Genomic DNA, 20443 nt, shown 5'->3' with positions numbered 1-20443 from the left:
CGGGGTCGAGGTTGTACGTTGACATGCACAGGTCACGGAAGTTCTCCACCACGTCAGTCAGAAGGAGAACATCAACCTTCAGGTACAGGTCGTTGTAGTCGCCGAGGGTCGTGCACTTGAAATGCTGCCACACCTCCGTCGCATGTACGTAGTCCTCGTCACTAACGTGCTTCTCGGTCAGCATACTATAGAACTCGCGTGACGAGCGGCATGTCGGCGGGCTGGAACACCTTGGCGGTCTCGCGGAACTTTCCAAAGTCACCGGGCTTCGTGAGGAGGTTCCCGGCCAACTCAGCCAAGCTCGAGGCCATGAACCGACATGAGTCCAAGAACCTTACACTAAAGTCGGGTAAGACAAGCTTCGAGAATGAGATATAGTTCTCCTCACTGTTGGGGATTACCGTTATCGACTCCTTATCGTAACCGAGTTCGGTTTTTTATGAAACTATTAATGTATGTATGCTTGGTGGTATGATACCTATACTAGCTAGTATACCTACCTAATCGATTTGTTATTTAAGTATAATTTTCAAGGTGTAGGTAATGGAGGTAATTATATGATGAATATATTTTTAGTGATGGCCATTGATGAGAGGGTATGGTGTGGTATGTACTAGGTATAGATGGTACGCGGTAGGGGTATGGTGTGATACGCATTAGGTATTGATGGGTGTGGAGGGGTATAGTATGGTATATGATGTGCATGATGGTTGTGTACGTGCTTGTTAGCAGGCGTGTGGATAGTTTTGGGTGATTAGGAGGACTAGGCATCATAGTAGGCGTGTGGTGGTGAGGTTAATATATAATATACATATATATATCACTTACGGTATAGCATCGTAAGGGTATGTATGGGAGGGGTATGGGTAGGGAACTGACGGGCATTGCCAGGCATTGTCGGACATTACCGAGCATGGTCGAGCACGTATGCGATAGCATAGAACTATAGGTTGGGAGGGGTGGCCGGATTCATCGGATTTAGGTGTGATAGATGGGAGGGGGTGGATCTGATCGGTTACGTACGCGATGTTAGATGGGGTAGATATTCATGTGATAGATGGGTGGATGGGAACGGGTCGAGCGTGGGCTGATATGTATGGAGGGTGATGGTATCGCACGGTATGGAGGGGAATGACAGGGCACAGCATAATTATTATTGTAGGGGTATTATTAATATTTAGGTAATGGTAACATTTTAAGCCATGGATTGGTAAAATAGTATCTACTCATTTACCATGTTAAAAGATTAATTCAGATGATATTCTCAATTAGTTTAGGATACATTTAAATTGTTGAAATAATAGCTAAGCAATTAGATTTTGTACATACTAACTTTCTAAACGTTAAGTCGATGGTCTTAGGAAAACAAAAATATTTCACCATAAGTGTGAAGTATACAATGTTATATGCAAAGGTGGGCATTAACTAGTTAAAAAGTTAAAGTTAAGTTAAAAAGTTAATTTTTTTTAAACTTTTTAACTTAACTAGTTAGTTTGTTTTCTAATTAACTTATGAACTTAACTAGTTTAATTTATAGTTGAAATAACTTAGCTTTTCTCAGTTGATTTAAAAAAAAACCAATAAGTTAAAAACATTTTGAAATTTTTCGTTTATGCGTAAATTTTACTATATCATTATAAAATAAAAATAATCCAATACTATAATAACACAAACATTTCTGTACTTTTTCTTGATAACATAATTGTGTGAATATTATTATATTTTATTTATTAGAAAGGCAATAAGCTATTGTCATTTTATAGTATTAGATGTTTGCAGTACAAATATGAAATAAGTAATTACAATAATTTATTATCAATAAGAAAAAATACAGCTGACCACCAGATTCTGAAAATTGGAAAGAAAATTCTAAAGATAACTTGAAAACTAAATTATCGTTTAAAGTAAATAGTTATAGTTGTGTATAATATATACATGATAATTGATAATATTATGCTGGTCTATACTTGTAGACAATAATACAATATTATGAATTATAAATAGTGCGCTTGCAATGCTTGCATCGACCAGTTCCTTACGTTGTCCGTAATCGTACTTTATCATAATCGTCAATCGTTTACTTATTGTGTGCGATATTTATTTAGTCCATATCGATTATAGGTATTGTTATAATATTATATGGTAGACATTTTATATATCCGAAATTAAAAATGTCATTAAGTACGGTAACGAGTAGTGAAAATACAAGAGATCTTCAATCTTCAAATAGTTTAAAATGGCCGTGCGTTAGTGCTTTTTTTCAACAAATATTTGATTCTGCAACCAATACTCTCAATAATTCTTTAACATTTAAATGTTTGTTATGTGTACCCAGAAGAAAAGTGTCATGTTTTAATTTTATATAACTTATATATATAGGCTATAGGGGTAAGCTGGTAAGCTGGAGCGGCGTACGGGTAGTAACCGTAAGGAGAGGCCCCGTATGGCGACGCGGCGTAAGGAGAGGCCACGTAAGGAGCCGCGGCGACGTAAAGTGCGGCCGCGTAAGGCGAAGCGACGTATGGTGCATTGGTGCCGCGGCGTATGGAGCGGCGGCCACGTACGGAGCGGCCGGTACGACCGGGGTGGCTACGCTGTGGGCCACGCTGTGTGACGTGAACGAGCTAGCGTATGGCGTAGCAACGGCCACTGGAGCGATGGCGGCGGCGGGCACGAGTTCAGTTGGTTTGGCAGAAGCGGTCATCATGGCGGACGCGAAAACTGCAACGGCGGCTAATGTCTGCGCCAAACACAAAGTACAAAAATCATAAGTGTTCATTTGTGTTCTAAGAGAACGTGTAAATATGTATAATAACGTGGTTTGTAAATTCAATAATATTATTTATTATGACATTGTCGTCCGATTCACCGTGGTTTGTTTAAGGGATTCGGTATAGGCAACTTTTACGCCAATCGCGTAAGAAAAACTAGGAAATCGAAGAATGTAGAACCGCCGAACAACAGAACAATATTATTATTTATTAAGGCAGAAATGTTTGTCATTTAAACACATGATATGATGTGTGTGCCTATTATACCGTGTAACGATCGAGTGGATTGCTACTATTTTGTAACGGTCACAATTCAAAAAATTATTTATACTCGACTACTCGAGTGTGTCACACCTCACAAGGAACAAAAGATGAGCTCTGCACACCCGCACATATACATCATATTTCTAACGTCATCAAATTGTATTATTATTTTCTCAAAAACGGCATAATTTAACGCTCATGAAATTTAAAATGTTGTTCCTATAAATTGATTATTTAGTTTCCAGATACAATTATTGATGTATGTGTTTGAAAAGCACCACTCATCGTAAATGAATTTTTTCCTTTGATAATATAAGAAGCGAATTAAATTCACAAATGTGTAAAAACTGTAATGAATCAACAGGCTTCCTAACCGATGTTTATTATTAATTGCTTAGAAAAAATGAATTGTGATGTGTAAGTTATTTAACCAACCACCATTGGATTTAGTATTAAATTCTAAATGTCATACACGCGAACATGTCTTAAAAAGTAATTACTTCACAAAACAAGTTTGATCATCAAATCAATAGTGTTTTAGTATCTGAATATTATAGCAGTGGCATACGCAGGATTTTTCAATGGGGGAACTTGAAAATTAGTTACAATTTGATTTTTATTTTGTCCAGTTTAATAATTTCAGACGTTTATTTGAGGTATTTTAAAATGTTTGTAACTTCTCAACTTTTCTGGTAGAAGAAATGCGCTGATCATAAACTTTGATGTCCGATGTATGTTTTTGGAAGCAAATTAGATATAGTTGGTTAAGAGGTCAAAATTGAAAATGCTCAGTGCTTTTTAAAATAATTGGAGAAAAAAATGAAAATTTATTAAAATTGTTTGGTAACCGCTTGGTTATAATATCGTCCTCACTTGGATTGTATTTGATTAATTAAAAAAATTTTTTTTCTATAAATGTCAATAAAAATTATTTATCCGGTCAAAAAGCTTAAAAATGTAATTCGTAAGTTTTTAATATAGCTAAAAAATTAACAATACATAGGCATCATGGTTATTTTTTATAAGCAAATTTAAATTCAAATTTCGTCAAAACCACAGTTAATTTGTAGTTCAAAACTTATAAAATATTAAATTTGTATAAGCTAAGACTAAAAAATTTAATACAAGGTCTTTCATACAAGTAGTTCATACTTTTACTGAAAAATTACAGATAATTTTAGGAAAATTGGTATGCAAATACAATGTTTTTTTCAAAAATGAATTCATTGTGGTAAGACGTATATGCAATATACGTCTTGTTTACTATAGTTGACAGTTGAAACTTGATAAATATTTTTTTTTTAAGTAATAATAATACGGTCAATGGGGGGGGGGGCGGGCTTCAGCCCGTTAGCCCCCCCCCCCCCTGTGGACGCCACTGTGTTATAGGATTATAAATAAATAATTGCAGCTGTTAAATACTTGTACTTACGATTTTCATGATGGCGTTCATTTTTGGTTTTTATTTGGTTTGGTAGGTTGATGTGATATTTACACTGGCGCAGTCGAACAAAGGAGGTTCAAGGAGTTAAAGACGAGGCGAGCAGTCGAAGCGGCGGATTTAAATTTCCAAAGGCGAGTCCAGCAGTCAAGGCGGCTACATTCAACTTCGGAGATCCAGTACCGACGCAGCGGCTACAACACGTCAGCAGCTCCACGGAGGTAACAGTTAAGGTCTGATCAACCAAGGCGACTCCGGAATCAACGAATAATTCAAGACGGGCCAGCAGACAATCAAGGAAAATGAACACAGCAGTGGCGACAGCGTTGTTGTGAGTATATTAATTAAGTGAAGATAGATAATTAAATTAAAATTGTATAGCTTGAAGTCCACGTCTCACGTTGATTCGTATATGTCAGCGTTTATTTTATACTTGGTGGTTGTGTAAAATATTAGGGAAAAATATTCGAATAAAAATAAATAAAGAAAAAAAAATACAGGAAACAAGCTTGGGAAGAACTATATACGTATTTTATGATAGACAGCTGTAGACTGATCTAGGATTTTTATGGTAAATAGACGGCAAGGACCGATCTAAGATTTTTTGTGATAGGCAGCAGGGACTGACCTAAGTATTTTATGGTATTTTGTGATAGACAGCGGGGACTGATCTAATAAATTAAAGTAGACGGCGATAGGCTGATCTAGGAAATTGATGCACGCGCGTAGCATTTTTTAATTATATATGAGAATAATTGATTAAAGTGAAATATTGAATTTTGAATTGAAATATAGAATATAATTGTTGAAAGAAGTTAATTGATATATTATATTGAAGAAAATAAATTTTGAAATAAAAGGCAGTAGATGACCTTGTTAAAGTAATTGACGTCAAATTTTGAAAAGTTTTGGAAAAAAAGGAATTAATCACAGGGGCCCTAGGATAAGAAATAGTATAACGTTACTAAGAATAAGTTGATAGAATAATTATTAAAAAAAAATAAATTGTTAGTGTTTAGAAGATTAAATGGTAAAGCGCGTAAATTAGGAAATTAAATCATTTAGGGAAAAATTAGTAATAAGAAAAATAAGGGATAGGAAGTCGAATATTATTGGAGGGATTTACGGAGTAGCTAACCGGGGATTTTTTTTTTTGTTATAATATTCGAGCGTAGTACGAGCGCGTACGCATAAAAACATCGCGGAACATGGCGAGGGAAACGGCTGAGGGGATACCGTATCGAAATTTAACACGCGTAACATAGGTGGTCGAACGTTTTACGTTTTACGTGTTATTAGATAGGTACTCATCCATATCCAACGTACGACGCGCGTTTACGTAATTTCTTTTTATTATTTGTGCATGATAGTTATTTTATAAGTAATAATTTTTACGTATTTTTTGGTGACGGTAGTTACGTATTATTAGTTTATAAATCAATAATAGTATATACATGTAGAGTAAATACTGTTGGTAATTACTCACGCGGATAGGATATTAATAAATTTAGTAGATATAATTTATTAAAAATTATATATATGTAATGTTTAGATAAATATATGTCAGAATCCGATAGTTCAGATATTGACACTAGTTCTGCGGACAGTTCAATAAAAGTTGAAAAATATAAATCTAGGAAAGAGTTAAAAGAGGCAATTTTAAAAGACGCTGTAAAGAAAGAATTTTTAGAACAAACTAGGAAACACATAGTTAAAACTGAAAAAACTATTAAGGAAAAGTTAGTAAGAACACATAGTTTAACAGAACAGATAGGTACCGCGCCACGAAAACAAACCGTAGGTCGTTTAGGTACTAGGTCAGACTCAAGCGTAATTCACGTGCAGTTAGAGTCAGTGGTTAAGAAAAAAATGAGTAAAATGGATTTAGATAAAGCAATTGCTATGATACCTATTTGCACTGTCAAGAATGTATTGATTTTACAATGATGTGTGTTTTTTTTTAATTTAAAATTTTTTTTGTGTTCATCATCACCTATTAGACATTAAAAATGCTTAGATTTTCTTCAATTGCAGTATCTTTTCTGATAGGAAAGTGAATCTAATTGGTACTTAATAGTAATAATATTAGCTTATGCGCTGCGTGTGTAGTAGTACAACGAATATCGAGCGCGTGACCATGGACGGCGTGCGTCAATATATATATGACTACGTATATAAATAACTCGTATAATATGACGGTATAGATCTTGTGTGGTTATGTGGAATAAAACACCACAAATGCACAACAACAACACATATAATATGTCAGACATCTGGCCGTGTGCAAAGCGTGTGACAATCCCACGGTAGGCCTAACCGCAAGATGACTATGTACGGTTATACAGAATAAAGAAGGGACAGGAACTGACCCATCGAGGAGAGCTGATGGACAAGCGTTCATCAGACGAACAACCGACTAGCTCAAGAACAGTCATTAGTTAACTATAGTCACATCTCACTAGCTTCAGTCATATAATTGGACTTAAAGTATTTTTTATATCAATCACAGTAGAATAAATTAAATAAATCAAATATATTATATCATAAAACTCAAGATCTATATTATTACCATCATCCTTCTATTATTTTACTGCGGCACGTTACACCGGGCACCACGGCCTATTATTGTTTGTTCCCGGCCCGTACAGGGTCGTTATCAGAAATTTGCACCATTCCATACTAAAATCACCAATGCACTGAGTGATTTAGACCACTCAGTTAGAAACATTGAAAATATTTTTAAAAAAAAAAAACAAATTTCCTTTACCATTATATTTTTGTTAAGTGTGGGGAAGATCATCGAAGATTGCACCAAAGATCGTAATCTACCGGGTAAATTCTAAAATATTATAACATTTTAAATTATCATCGTGTGTATAAAATATAATAATGTACTTTAAAAATTGAATATTTTATTAACCTAGGTTAGGTTCCAAGGTATATTTAATATATTAATATAACGTTAACATTTTAATAGTTTTATGAATGCATTATAAATTATTAATCTAAGCCCTAAGTTAAGTACTATTTTACCTCATAACCAAACTGATTAAAATAAAATAGCTATAAAATAGAAATATCAATAGTCCACGTAAAATCAGTTTAAATCGTGTGGATTGCTATGGATGATAAATTATCGCGTTTATAATATGTACGTCTAGCACTTCGTCATAACCCTAAGATGTTTCGGTTATGCAACACATTTCACACAAATGTACTATTTTTCCTACAAACCTTCAGCACTAGTTAAAATTAAACTAAGAAACATTTATCCAATCAGATTAGGAACATTTTATATTTATATTGTTATTATTAATACGGTATCCGGTTAATTATTATTATTTGTTTGTTATAATAATTGTATATGATACAGGGTGTCCCTCAAGGATTTACCCATTGCGATTTCTCCTGAGATAATAAATATAATATCATAAATCTGTTTTTTATTAGATTCGAAGAGACACGGACTACACATGTTTTATTTATTTTATTTTTGAAACAATTAATGAATTTATTTTTCAACATTTTATTTTTATTAATTTTTAATAATTTTAGATTCTGGAGGAGCGAAGAATGTATTGATTTTACAATGATTTGTGTTTTTTTTTTTTAATTTAAAATTTTTTTTGTGTTCATCATCACCTATATTAGACATTAAAAATGCTTAGATTTTCTTCAATTGCAGTATCTTTTCTGATAGGAAAGTGAATCTAGTTGGTACTTTGGGGGTCCAAAGTAAAAAATTCCTAATAGTATTCGAAAACGCAAAGAAAAAGAAAAGAAAAATGAAGGAAAAACGGGAGAGCACTCTTATTAGTTCACCTCATTACCTCAACGATCACTGCTCAATTATTATTGACTATACTATGGAACCCGTCACACACGTCTCTCTTGTGATGGTCCAACACGACTCTATAATATATAAAAGTCACGATCACTGTAAATGTCATTTCAGGCCGTCGGCCGAGTGCTTACTATATAAACACTTATTGTGGCCTAGTGGTGCTGACTGAGGCCGACTAACTGTTGAACTACCTAAGCTAGGTTCTTCAGTTGTATTTCATTGGATTAATTGAAATTTCTAGAACTCTGTCCTGGATTTAGCGATATTAAGCCGATACTCAGCGATATTAAACAAATGATTATAACCAGTCGTTATATACAGTGGTCAATCTACAAAAAAGTTAAGTCAGAATGTTTTAATTTTTTATAAAGAAAGAAATAATCAGTACAACCAATACATAAGTAAAACGAACCATTTTTATAGAACTAAATAACAATAATAATAATAATATAAGTATAAATATTTTAGAGCAAATTTATTATAGAAATATTATAACATTATTCCTATTGTTATTTATTTATTATAAATCAAAAAACAAACATAGTTTTTAACTTTGAAATCTATTTTACCTAATTTTTAACTTATTTGTTTTGTCTTACGATTTGTTTAGTGTGTTCTAATTGTTTTTATAATGCTTCTAATTCAAACATTTCTCTCAGTGGTGAATCTAGGATTTTTCTATGGTGGGTGTTATGTTGATAAAAAAGATCCTTAGCGGACTATTCGAGGTGAAAACAAATTTATCCTATTTTTGGCAGTAGCTTACGTTTAGGTCTACGTGATACCTGAAATCTAAGTAATTTATAATTTTAAAAAAAGTTCAATATGTGAAATGGTATAGGTGCTTTATCTCCCAAGTATAACCCCCCCCCCCCTCTAATCCAGCTCTAATTTTTTTATAACATTGAATTTTTAATTTATTTTTCATAAGATAAATAATTTTGATTATTTTGATTACTATACATAGTAGCTTGACAATTATTATTTTTTCACTTTTTCCATGCAATCTAAATGGTATCTACCAGAACCTAATTGATATAATATAAAGAGGTAGATATACAATACACAATGTTAAGCATTAATATTTACAAACACAAAACTTTAGCTTGGAGACATAAGCTAAAATAATAACTGAAGGCTATAATTGTTTTTAAAAACAATAAAACAATTATTATATAACACACTTAAATATCTAACACTTATAACACTACTTTTGTGATTACGTCGTTTGTGAGTCTCTAAAATATACAAATACCACAAATTTGACAAATCACTTTACAATCTTTAAACACGAATAAAATGATTCAAAGTTACATCATCAACATTCTGTAAGCAAGTTTGAAATAAATTGAGAAATAAAAAAATGTTAATATTCATATTTGATATATTATATATTTATGTACCTATATAATATTATGTTGCAATAGTTTAGTGTAGAACTCTGCAAGCGATTTCGTAACAACATTGTATCTATGAAGTATGAACATATATTTGAACTCCTATTGTTTAATTTGTATTTCTCACACTATTTCTATGTTATTTAAAATTTAATAAGATAATTGAATAATAATTAGTAATAATGAAATATCAAGTTTTGAATAGCAGAACACGAAAAGTCCATGAATAATTGACAATGATAAAGTTCGATATTATCTGTTATCTAAGACTAAATTTTAAAACCATATACTTAATTATATCCTCTATTAAAATACCTAATAATATAATATTAATAATTTCTTTGGATAACCTTTAGATATTTTCCTGTGATAATGTATTGTTCGTCGGCTAACGCATTGAGAATTATGAAGAAATATAATATAATGAAGTTGAATAATTATTGAAACATCCATAATATAATATATTCAATTAATATACTCTCTAATGAAGTAGGGGTGTTATCATTCTTTAGTATATAATTAATAATTATTTCGACGCATTTTTATTGTAAATAGGTATGTTATATAAGAAATAAGATAATAATTTCAAGTTTGTAACGGAAACAAATTATTTAAAAATAAATGAAAACTGTGTGACACACTGACATTTTATTCTGAGTAAGAAGTAATTCTGAATTCTGAACTCGTTAGTCATTATTCTATTTAATCATAGTTAAATGTTGGTTATAATAATATGTACTACCACAGAAAAGTTGTTTGGAAAAAATCCACGACATGTAAAATGATTGATTAATTTACAGTTACAATGAAAAATGGTAGTAGATTTTTCATATTTAGGTTTTAGACATTTTATCGAATTGAAGACCGTGAGTAATAAATATAATATAAAAACATTCAAAGTTCGATTGTGTGATAATAAGGATTAAGGGCCGTCTAGTAAGATGATCTGAAGTGAAAGATAATGCTTTACACAAATCCTTGAAAAATAGAAACTATCTCACGTTCAGTTTTCAATATATAGGCTGCAATTGGTATACAATATACAGTATAAGGTATATCTTATATACCTTCATCACAATTTTCAACAAAATAAATCTTTATTTAATCTTTATCTTTAATAAATCTAAATAAATCCTTAGAAACATAGGTTGTCTTCTTTCATAAATCAATTCAACAAATAGCAAAATACAACATACCTAATTATTGAATTCAAATTGAACATTTCTATTACAGATAACCTGTATTGATTACTTCAATTACGAAGTAGATACACTCGACAATCATCACCCACTATTATACAGCTGAATGAGTTTTCCATTTTTTTCGTAACTAAATTGAATTATTATTAATTGCCGACGTATATGTTGATTGAAATCAATTAGTTATTTAAATAAAAAAATACTTTCTTGAAGGCACTGGTATTTCAATAATTTGTGTTCTACCTATAAAATGTATTTTATTTAAGTTCATAACTGTTTTAACATTGATATATTAATTTAACAAGGTATCTACAAACAAAGTTATGATAGTAATAACAGGTTAAAATTGTATTAAAAAATAAAGTAAAAAATGTTATTTTTTAATTTGAATAGCATCAACCAATGTATTGATGGTATTGATGGGTTTGATTATTTCGATGACAATTACACCTCAATATAAAATTAATCCAGTAATACTAAAGCATATTTTGTTTTTTAAGTTTTACGTTAAAAATACCAGATTTATCAAACAAGTGATAACGTTAATTTAAATAAATAAATTTATCCATACGTTTTAATCCGCAGTTCTCAGTTCATATTACCTTAGTTCGTGGCTTTTATACATAATGTCTATTTGTATATCTATATATTATAAATTTTATAATATATTGGTCCACATAAAATTGCTATAAGGGCCACACATTAGATTATAATCAATTGAATGAGAATAACAAAATTTTGGAATTTTATTAGAAAGATTGAATGACCTTCTTGCTAATTGTATTGCTGACACTCATATGAATGTTTGGAACAATGCATATCAGAACAGTGACGTAACGGTATATTTTAATATTAGAAACTATTTATAGTGCGTGGGTGGTTAAATGAACGCTGAATTGGATGAAGGTCGAGCCGATTTGATGCTTGGGTTCCAAGGCTGCTTCGGCCATTACTACATGCCATTGGACTTTTTTATAGGGTGAAATGAACTACGGAATATCGATGCTAATAAAGTGGATACTTTTGAAGTACCTAATAATGAAGACTACATTTCATATTTGTGTTAACAATGTAGATATTCAAATTCAGATAGTATTAAAATAATAAAATTATATAGGTAACTATAATATTCATTTTTTAAATCGTTACTTTTCTTAAATATTATCATCATGGGTTTACATGGCAGACCCGTCTCCTTACACTATGTATAAAATTATATAATATAATAAAATATAATTATTCTGTACGTATGTAAGCACTTCTAAGTATAAAGTAAATGTTTGTTTTACAATTTTGACAAAATTAAACATATTTTTTTTGGCAAGAAGCAAAGTTGTTAAATTTTTTTAAATTTTAAACTTACAATTTGATCCAACTTCTCCATGACATACTATTATAGGGAAGCTTAGATTTATTTGATGTATCTATAGACAATATGCATTTATCCATTTAACTTGGCCGGTCGCAATTTACACGATTCACATTAACTATACAACAGTAAACTAAATCGTTACCATATACAATATCAACACTAGTATGGTAGCAGTGTAGCACATAAATAACACCCGTTGACAATTGAAAGAGATGACCCATAATATATAGTGCATGTATATAAGCTGTATTATAAATTATGTACAGGCGATTAGGTGTGTTTGTATTGGCATGTAACAAATTTTTAGTTCGGTACTGCACTATCAGTAGCTGGTAACTATTATAATATGTACCTAATTATATATAAAAAAAAAATCAACAAGTTCAATAAAATATTTTTATTCAACGTGTTTACAGTTAATAATTGTATTAATTTGAATATAATCAGCATAAAATAGTGGACATATTATATTATTCAGCCTTCGGGTTGGTGATTAATGAGTAGAGGTCTCTGTTTCTGTTGGGCCATTTTGTATACTGTTACAAGTGCCCGGAAAAAATCCTGCTATACCAAAATCTCGTCTGGATAAAATCCCTTCCATATAAATCCCGTCAAAAAAATAACTAAATATTTAAATACGCGTTTGAACTGCATTAAACGGGTGTGTTAAAAAGTTGTTTTGTACATTTGTTTATTTAAAATTTGAATTATTATATTTTATTTATGTTGTATTATAAATTATAATTATGTGTATATATTTATTGTTTACGTTATTAAAAAAAAATACACGCATTTATACGTAATTAATTATATTTCAATGGGTAATACGCAGTGGCGGGTCGTGAACTTTACGTTCACCAAGGTCGCCTATCTGATCCAATGTTGAGTGCCTGAATTATACATGGCATTGCTCATAATTTGCAATTTAATATTTAAAATTTAAATTGAAAACAATTTGTAATTGACATGTGACAGATGACAAGGACCATATTATATGAAACCATACGGAACTTTGATAAAATATAAATAAGTAAATTAATATAAAATAGTAAAAATAAAAAAAAAACGTACCTATACGTTCGAAACAACTTTTTAACCGCGACCGTTTATTGAATTATTTAAAACGCGTATCGTTGAAATTCACTATTGGTCAGTTTTAAGACTGATGATAAAGTATGAAGTAAAAATTGCTAAGAAAAATTTAGGTTAGGTTAGGTTAGCATTGATATTTTGTCTGGTGGGATTTTTTCTTAGATTCATTATTTCTCAAAGTCGATCTGAAAAAAAGAGAAAAATTAAAATCTGTTTTCAAAATTCTTATCATTTCACTAGATTAGTTCATAGGTCCGATGAAATGAAAATATATCTAAATTCCTATGTTGCGCATGACGTGCTATGCTGTGCTGCACAAGTTATTGTTGTATTACAACTTGCATATGGTTACGTAAATGATAAATACCTACGTTTATATAATAATTTTAAATTTTAGTTCATCAATTAATAACGTTTAATTCTAATATCAAACCAAAATTATTATTTTATCATTGTACCTAAGTACCTAAATACGTAATTATTCAAAGGTTACTTATCAAGGTAATTATACCCAATATAATATTATATAAGATGCATTTTATGAATGTTACTTTACAGTAAATATTTATGTACTAAAATATTTCATACTCAGTGGCGTATTTACGAGGGGGGATCCCATTGGCCCCATAAATACCAATCTAAACATCTAATATATATTTTAATATATTTTGTTGTGAAGCTCTCCACCTAAATGTATTTGGCAAATTAGCTGGACGCCCTCCTTGAAAAATTCCTAAATAAACCACTAATCATACCGTATATTCATTTATAATGTACAATTATGTATTTATGTAGTGTGTACTAGGTATGTAAATATTACTGAAGCCCGGATTTATATATAAATTGATAATTGATATAGGTACCTGGTACCTATATTTTTTTATTATTATTAATATTAATTCTGATTATAAATATTTACGTTTCAAAATAATATGTAGATCTTAATGCTAAAAATTGTATGTAAGTATTTTTGCATCTTTTAATAAAAATAAATTATAAATTTATTTTTTTTGCTCAGTACCTAACATACAATATTTATGCATTTCATAAACATTTAAAAAAATAGCTTTAAATATATACAGAATTTTTTTTAAATACTAGACCGTCACAATCACTGACGTTTTCAATATTATAAGATGAAAATAACCAAATGTTGATACTCATTTTAAAGTTAAAATAATTCAATATATTGTAAAAGTCTATAATTACACAAACTAAATTGGAAGTTTCTTAAATATCTGAATCATATGTAAAAAGGTGGATAAGTGGATGTCGCTCTGCTGTACAGTAGGTTACAAGTGGGTCACTGTAATGGATGGTGTTAAATTTGAATTCAATGATATAATATCATTGTATAAGAAAAACGATTCTGAGCGAAAACGGTCAGTCAGCCTATGATTTTACCAAGTATATTTGATGATATTATTGTGAATAAAGTAATTTAAATATAACCTATTTACGTGGAGCCTTGTTTTAAATTTTCAATCCTTAGCCATAAAAGTTAAAAATTTATAAATTTTTAACTACAAAATAATTAATAAATTATAAATTTGATAAATGTTGTCAAAATTTGAACTTTAAATGCTTATAAAAAAAAATTGTGCCTATGTATTTTTAATATTTTTCAACTGCTATTAGAACGATATATCAGGAGCCTTATATTAAATTTTCACGCTTTTTTACCCAACAAATAAAAATGTATTGATATTTATAGAAAAAAAACTAAAAAAATTGAAAACTGACAATGTCCGTAAACAGCTCAAAAAGAGTCAAAATATTTTCAACATTTTATGGTGTATAGAAAATGCTAATATAAACATTCAGTGAAATTTTCAAGTATCTACAGTCATTCGTTTTTTAATTACAATAAAATAAGAAAATTGTTACATGAGAAATCGAGTAAATATCAAATGTTGTAAAAATATAAATTTCAGACGCTCATAAAAATTTAATTTAAATTTCTTCTAGACATTTTTTTTTTGATAAAGGTAGACAAACTTATGAGTAATCTTATATTACATTTTCAAATCTTAGATTTGAAAAGAAAAATTTTTATGAATTCTCATCAAAATAATTTGCTATTTTTCGTGATTTTTCCGTATTTTGTCAAAATTTGAACTTTAAATGCTTATAATTAAAAACTGTGACTAAGGATTTTTAATTTTTTTCATCTGCCTTTGAAACAATAACCTAGGAGCCTTCTATTAAATTTTCAAGCTTTTTTACTCAACAGATAAAATTTTATTGATATTTATAGAAAAAAAAACTAAAAAAATTGAAAACTGACAATGGCCGTAAACAGCTCAAAAAGAGTCAAAATATTTTCAACATTTTATGGTGTATAGAAAATGCTAATATAAACAACCAGTGAAAATTTCATGCATCTACGGTCATTTGTTTTAGAGTTACACCAATAACCAAAATCGATTTTGTTAAAAATCGATTTTGCGTAAAAATTCCCGTTTTTCCTTAATTTTTCTTTTGTTTTTCACATCGCTTTTGAAAACTACTGGGAAATTAAAATTTTGACCTCCCCAATGCACCAACGATATTCACTTTCCCATCGAACAAGATACTGAAGTCGAAAATCGAAGCATTATTTCGACTACTTATCGTGTACACAGACACAAAAATAAAAAAATAAAAAAAAAAACACACATCATTGTAAAATCAATACATTCATCGTTTCACTCAGAATCTAAAATAAAATAAAAAAAAAACACACATCATTGTAGAATCAATACATTCATCGCTTCGCTCAGAATCTAAAACACACATCATTGTAAAATCAATACATTCATCGCTTCGCTCAGAATCTAAAATTACTTTAAATAGTCAATAATTGAAAATGTATTAATTTTGCCTATAATAATATACACATTCTTTAGATTCAGAAATCACATCACCAGATTTTTTTACAAAATATATTTGAAATTTTGTTTGTATACATAAATTTGCATATCTAGATTTTTTTGCACATTTTCCGGTATTTTTTATGGATAATATTTTGTACATATTTTCCATTATTTTTTTTTTTAATTTTTAAGTATACTGGTTCTAGATATTATATAATATCATCACTTAATAAGAAAATTAATTTATAATAGACATGTGTTCATTAAAATAATTAAAATATATTATCCATGCAGAACTATACACATTATTTAAAAATGAAAATAATAACGCTAGGATTATTTTATTATACTTAATAACAACTCTGCATCTTACCTATTATAAATTATAATAATTTTACATAGATTATATCACTTCATTGTTGACACATAGGAAACTTTTATAACTTAATTATAATTACAATCGTTATGCAAATTGTAAGCATCTATTTACGTCAACATTTAATATGGTACTATACACACAAGACACAAAACATAATATAGAATAGATACTCTACCGAGATACTGAAGTGTACGCGTTCAAGTCACTCGTCGTGTCTTCGTGTACATTTATAGGTAGTTATTAAAGTATTTTACGGTATCTATGTTATAATTATTATAATTTTGCCGTGTTATAAAATTGGCTTGCTAGAGACGGTTGCATTGTAGCAATGTTTAGTATAGAATTATACAACAATTTAAGAATTTAAGAATTAACCCATACATAAAAATGCGGACGCTCTTCGCAACTGTATTTAGGATGGGCTACAGCCTGAGGTACACGGATCACGGAGTTCGTATTATACATGAGTATAGGTGTATGTACTGAATGTTGGACATTATATTACTCACTCTGCTCACCTTGGCTTCAAGCCAGTGTATTATTATTATTATTATTATTATTATTATTATTATTATTTTAAACGTGAAAGCAACAGTCAGCGATAAATCACTAGCTATAGCAACTATAGTATCGGCAAACGTTTAAAGAATTTTACTTTACGTACCTACCTATAATTATAGGTACCTATGTTTTTTTATTATTAGAACTTAAGTTTTAACCACGTAGGTTATGAGATTTTGATTTGCAAATCAAATCATCTTAAATATATTGTTTTAAGTCATATACATTTAGGTAATTGTACTGTTACGTCAGGGACAAAATTTCAAATTGTTTTCAGGTGTACAAGGTTTCATCTGCAAGCTTTTTCAATATTTTTCAACTGCTATTGTAATAATATATCAGGAGCCTTATATTAAATTTTCACGCTTTTTTACCCAACAAATAAAATTGTATTGATATTTATAGTAAAAAAAAACTAAAAAAATTGAAAACTGACAATGTCCGTAAACAACTCAAAAAGAGTCAAATTATTTTTAAAATGTTATCCTGTATAGAAAATGCTAATGCAAATATTCAGTGAAATAATGCTTTAAGTGAACTTTAAATGCTTATAAATAAAAACTGTTACTAAGGATTTTTAATATTTTTCAAATGTTATTATAAAAATACAGTAGGAACCTTGTATTAAATTTGCAAGCTTTTTTACCCAACAAATAAAATGTTATTGATATTTATAGAAAAAAAAACTAAAAAAAATGAAAACTGAAAATGTCTGTAAACAGCTCAAAATAAATCAAAATGTTATGGTACATAGAAAATGCTAGTATAAATATTCAGTCAAAATTGCATGTACCTACGGTCATTTGTTTTAGAGTTACACCAAAAACCAAAATTTGCAAAAACAGATTTTGCGTAAAAATTCCCGTTTTAAAATTAATTTTTCTTTTGTTTTTCATGTCATTATTGAAAACTACTGAGATATTTTTACTTTTGATCCCCCAAAGTTTCAACTAGATTCATTTTCCTATCAGAAAAGTTACTGTTGAAGAAAATCCAAGCACTTTTACTGTCCTAAAAGGTGATGACAAACACAAAAAAAATAAAAAATATAAATAAATAAATAAAAAAAAAAAAACACACATCACTGTAAAATCGATACATTCATCACTTCGCTCAGAATCTAATATATTTTATATTCATAATTTTTGTATGAGCAAATTATTCTAGAAAAAAAACTATATTTTAAAAAAGCGGATACCTGCGATTTATAAGTTTATTAAATACATCTACCAATGTTCATGTTCCATACAAAATAATTTCGATGCTTCATATCTGCCAGGCGTCCCATACGACAACTCACTTTTTTTTTAATATCCAGCACGCTTTTTGTTTGGGTAAATATTTTATAATATTTTATATTTTAATGTTAATCTAAAATGACAACTTAAATTAAGTTGTATAATTAATGGTACATTATTTCAACAGGCCAACCGGGATTATTTTAATAGTAAAGCGGTGAAACCGCATGACTGGGAATCGTTTGAGAAATTTAATATTGTTTTCTTAGGACTACGGCAGATTCATTCTATACTTATAATAATTGTATATTTGTATGCATATTTCTTATTATTATGCACATGCAAGGATCTTCTTTTACACATCAAATATTAACGTGGGTCAAGTTTCTGCTATATCCGGTCTATATATTTATGTCATATTTTTAAATTTAAAAAAACTGTTTATTCAACATTTTTGTAGTTATATAATATTATAATATTAAGATATTATAAATAAAAATAAGTACATTAAACATTGTTCATGTATATAGTACATACTAAAAAAAAATATTATACCATCAAAAAATGAAATGTAATATCAAATTGAATATAAAAATTTGGATTGAATACTGCGAGCCTGCATTAACCACTCATGAGTGTGAGCAATCGTCTCGTTTCAATATAGTGGTAGGTATATTATTAATATATAGTTTAAAGTTAAAACCAATAACTGAATGACATATCATGATAAAATTCAAAACTCGTTTTGGCATAATGCACTTACTGAAATGTTTTCAAAATTTTTCGAAGTTTTTGATTTTTTTTGTATATTTTTACTCATAGGATTACTTTTCAGAAAATTTATAAGTATGACGTAAAACTTATGACAAGTTGAAATAGCATCTAGAAATAGGATCTAGATAAGATGTTTAATCTATATATGGAGCCTTTGGAGTATTGTTGATTACAAAAAAAAGTGAGGTTACCAGGTTACGTGGTAAACCACTCGATATTTTCCACTCCAAGGATAATTTGTGAATCATATAATATAACACTAGCTGATCCTGTGCACTTAGTTGCCCGTTAAATGTACCAACTCTATATGACTCAAACTTTCAATACGTTATTTAATATTCGGTGTATGGTGTTTAAAATTTATCTTAACTTTTCTGTTGCCTGAAATTAAAATTCTGATTCGCAGCAGTATATTATCCGGAGTCGGTAAATTGCGTCCCCCAAAAAAGGTCATAGTTATATACTACGTAAATGTACTTTTAAAACATGCGTAAATTGCGTCCCGGGTATATTTGAAATGTACGTAAATTGCGGCCCGGGATGTTCCAATTTCCGGTCAGCTGTACAATTTAAAGATAACATTATATTATTAATCTTTGATTGGTCGATATAGATAATAATAATATGTTCACTTATATCATATATTATTAGCAGCTAGTGTGCATTTGATCGAAGACCTTACGCACGAGGTTTTACGTTGCTATACAGTCTACAGTCTATATGCAGTCTACAGTTTACATTTTTTTTCAATTTAATAAAAATGGACGTTATGAAAAGCGAAAGGAATAAAACGTTGAGAGTAGTTGATGGTTTCAAATTTAGTTTTCACAAAATGCTAAAAAATGATATTCAGCGCTGGTGTTGCACAATTAAAACGTGTAAGCGTTTTTTGAAATTTAATGATAATAATATTTGTATAGATAGTTTTAAAGACCACAAAAGTCATTCTAAAATTTCGGAACAAATAATAAATCGTCAGAAGCTGAATAGCAGTTTAAAAAGAAAAGCCGTTGATGATATGTTTATGAGGCCATCTAAAATTATTCATTCTGAATTAAAAAATGCTGATGTCGAATCTTTAACTACTCAAGACGTAAAGTTGATTAAACGAAATTTACACAATGCTCGAGCATTCTATCCTACCAAAATTACCAGCCACTTTTTTGGAATTACACTACATTTTTGACAACATGGAATTTAAAACAAATAAAAATGAAAATTTTTTATTAGTTAATAGTAAAGAAACAAATATAGTA

General features: G+C 29.5%; 1 protein-coding gene across 1 annotated transcript; it reads right to left on the bottom strand.

The window, feature by feature from the left end:
• Positions 1-2330: 2330 nt before the first annotated feature.
• On the bottom strand, positions 2331-4541 carry LOC132939790 (cuticle protein 16.5-like). Its single transcript, XM_061007164.1, has 3 exons — positions 4468-4541; positions 2531-2740; positions 2331-2492 (listed from the first exon to the last, which is right to left on the bottom strand). Exons 1-3 carry the CDS (start codon positions 4486-4488, stop codon positions 2346-2348), a joined length of 378 nt encoding a protein of 125 aa, XP_060863147.1. The 5' UTR covers positions 4489-4541; the 3' UTR covers positions 2331-2345.
• Positions 4542-20443: the final 15902 nt, after the last annotated feature.

The sequence above is a fragment of the Metopolophium dirhodum genome, chromosome 2 (assembly GCF_019925205.1).
Source record: "Metopolophium dirhodum isolate CAU chromosome 2, ASM1992520v1, whole genome shotgun sequence".
Lineage (NCBI taxonomy): Eukaryota > Metazoa > Arthropoda > Insecta > Hemiptera > Aphididae > Metopolophium > Metopolophium dirhodum.
Note: the sequence above shows the minus strand (reverse complement) of the source record. Positions and strands in the feature narration are given on the sequence as shown.

Excerpts from the sequence above, each read along its gene's own strand:
- LOC132939790 (XM_061007164.1), bottom strand. The coding sequence starts at position 4,488 with ATGAACGCCATCATGAAAATC. Across the intron at positions 2,741-4,467 it reads TGAACGCCATCATGAAAATC|ACATTAGCCGCCGTTGCAGT; the intron begins GTAAGTACAAGT and ends TGTTTGGCGCAG. Across the intron at positions 2,493-2,530 it reads CTCCATACGCCGCGGCACCA|TACGTCGCCGCGGCTCCTTA; the intron begins ATGCACCATACG and ends GCGGCCGCACTT.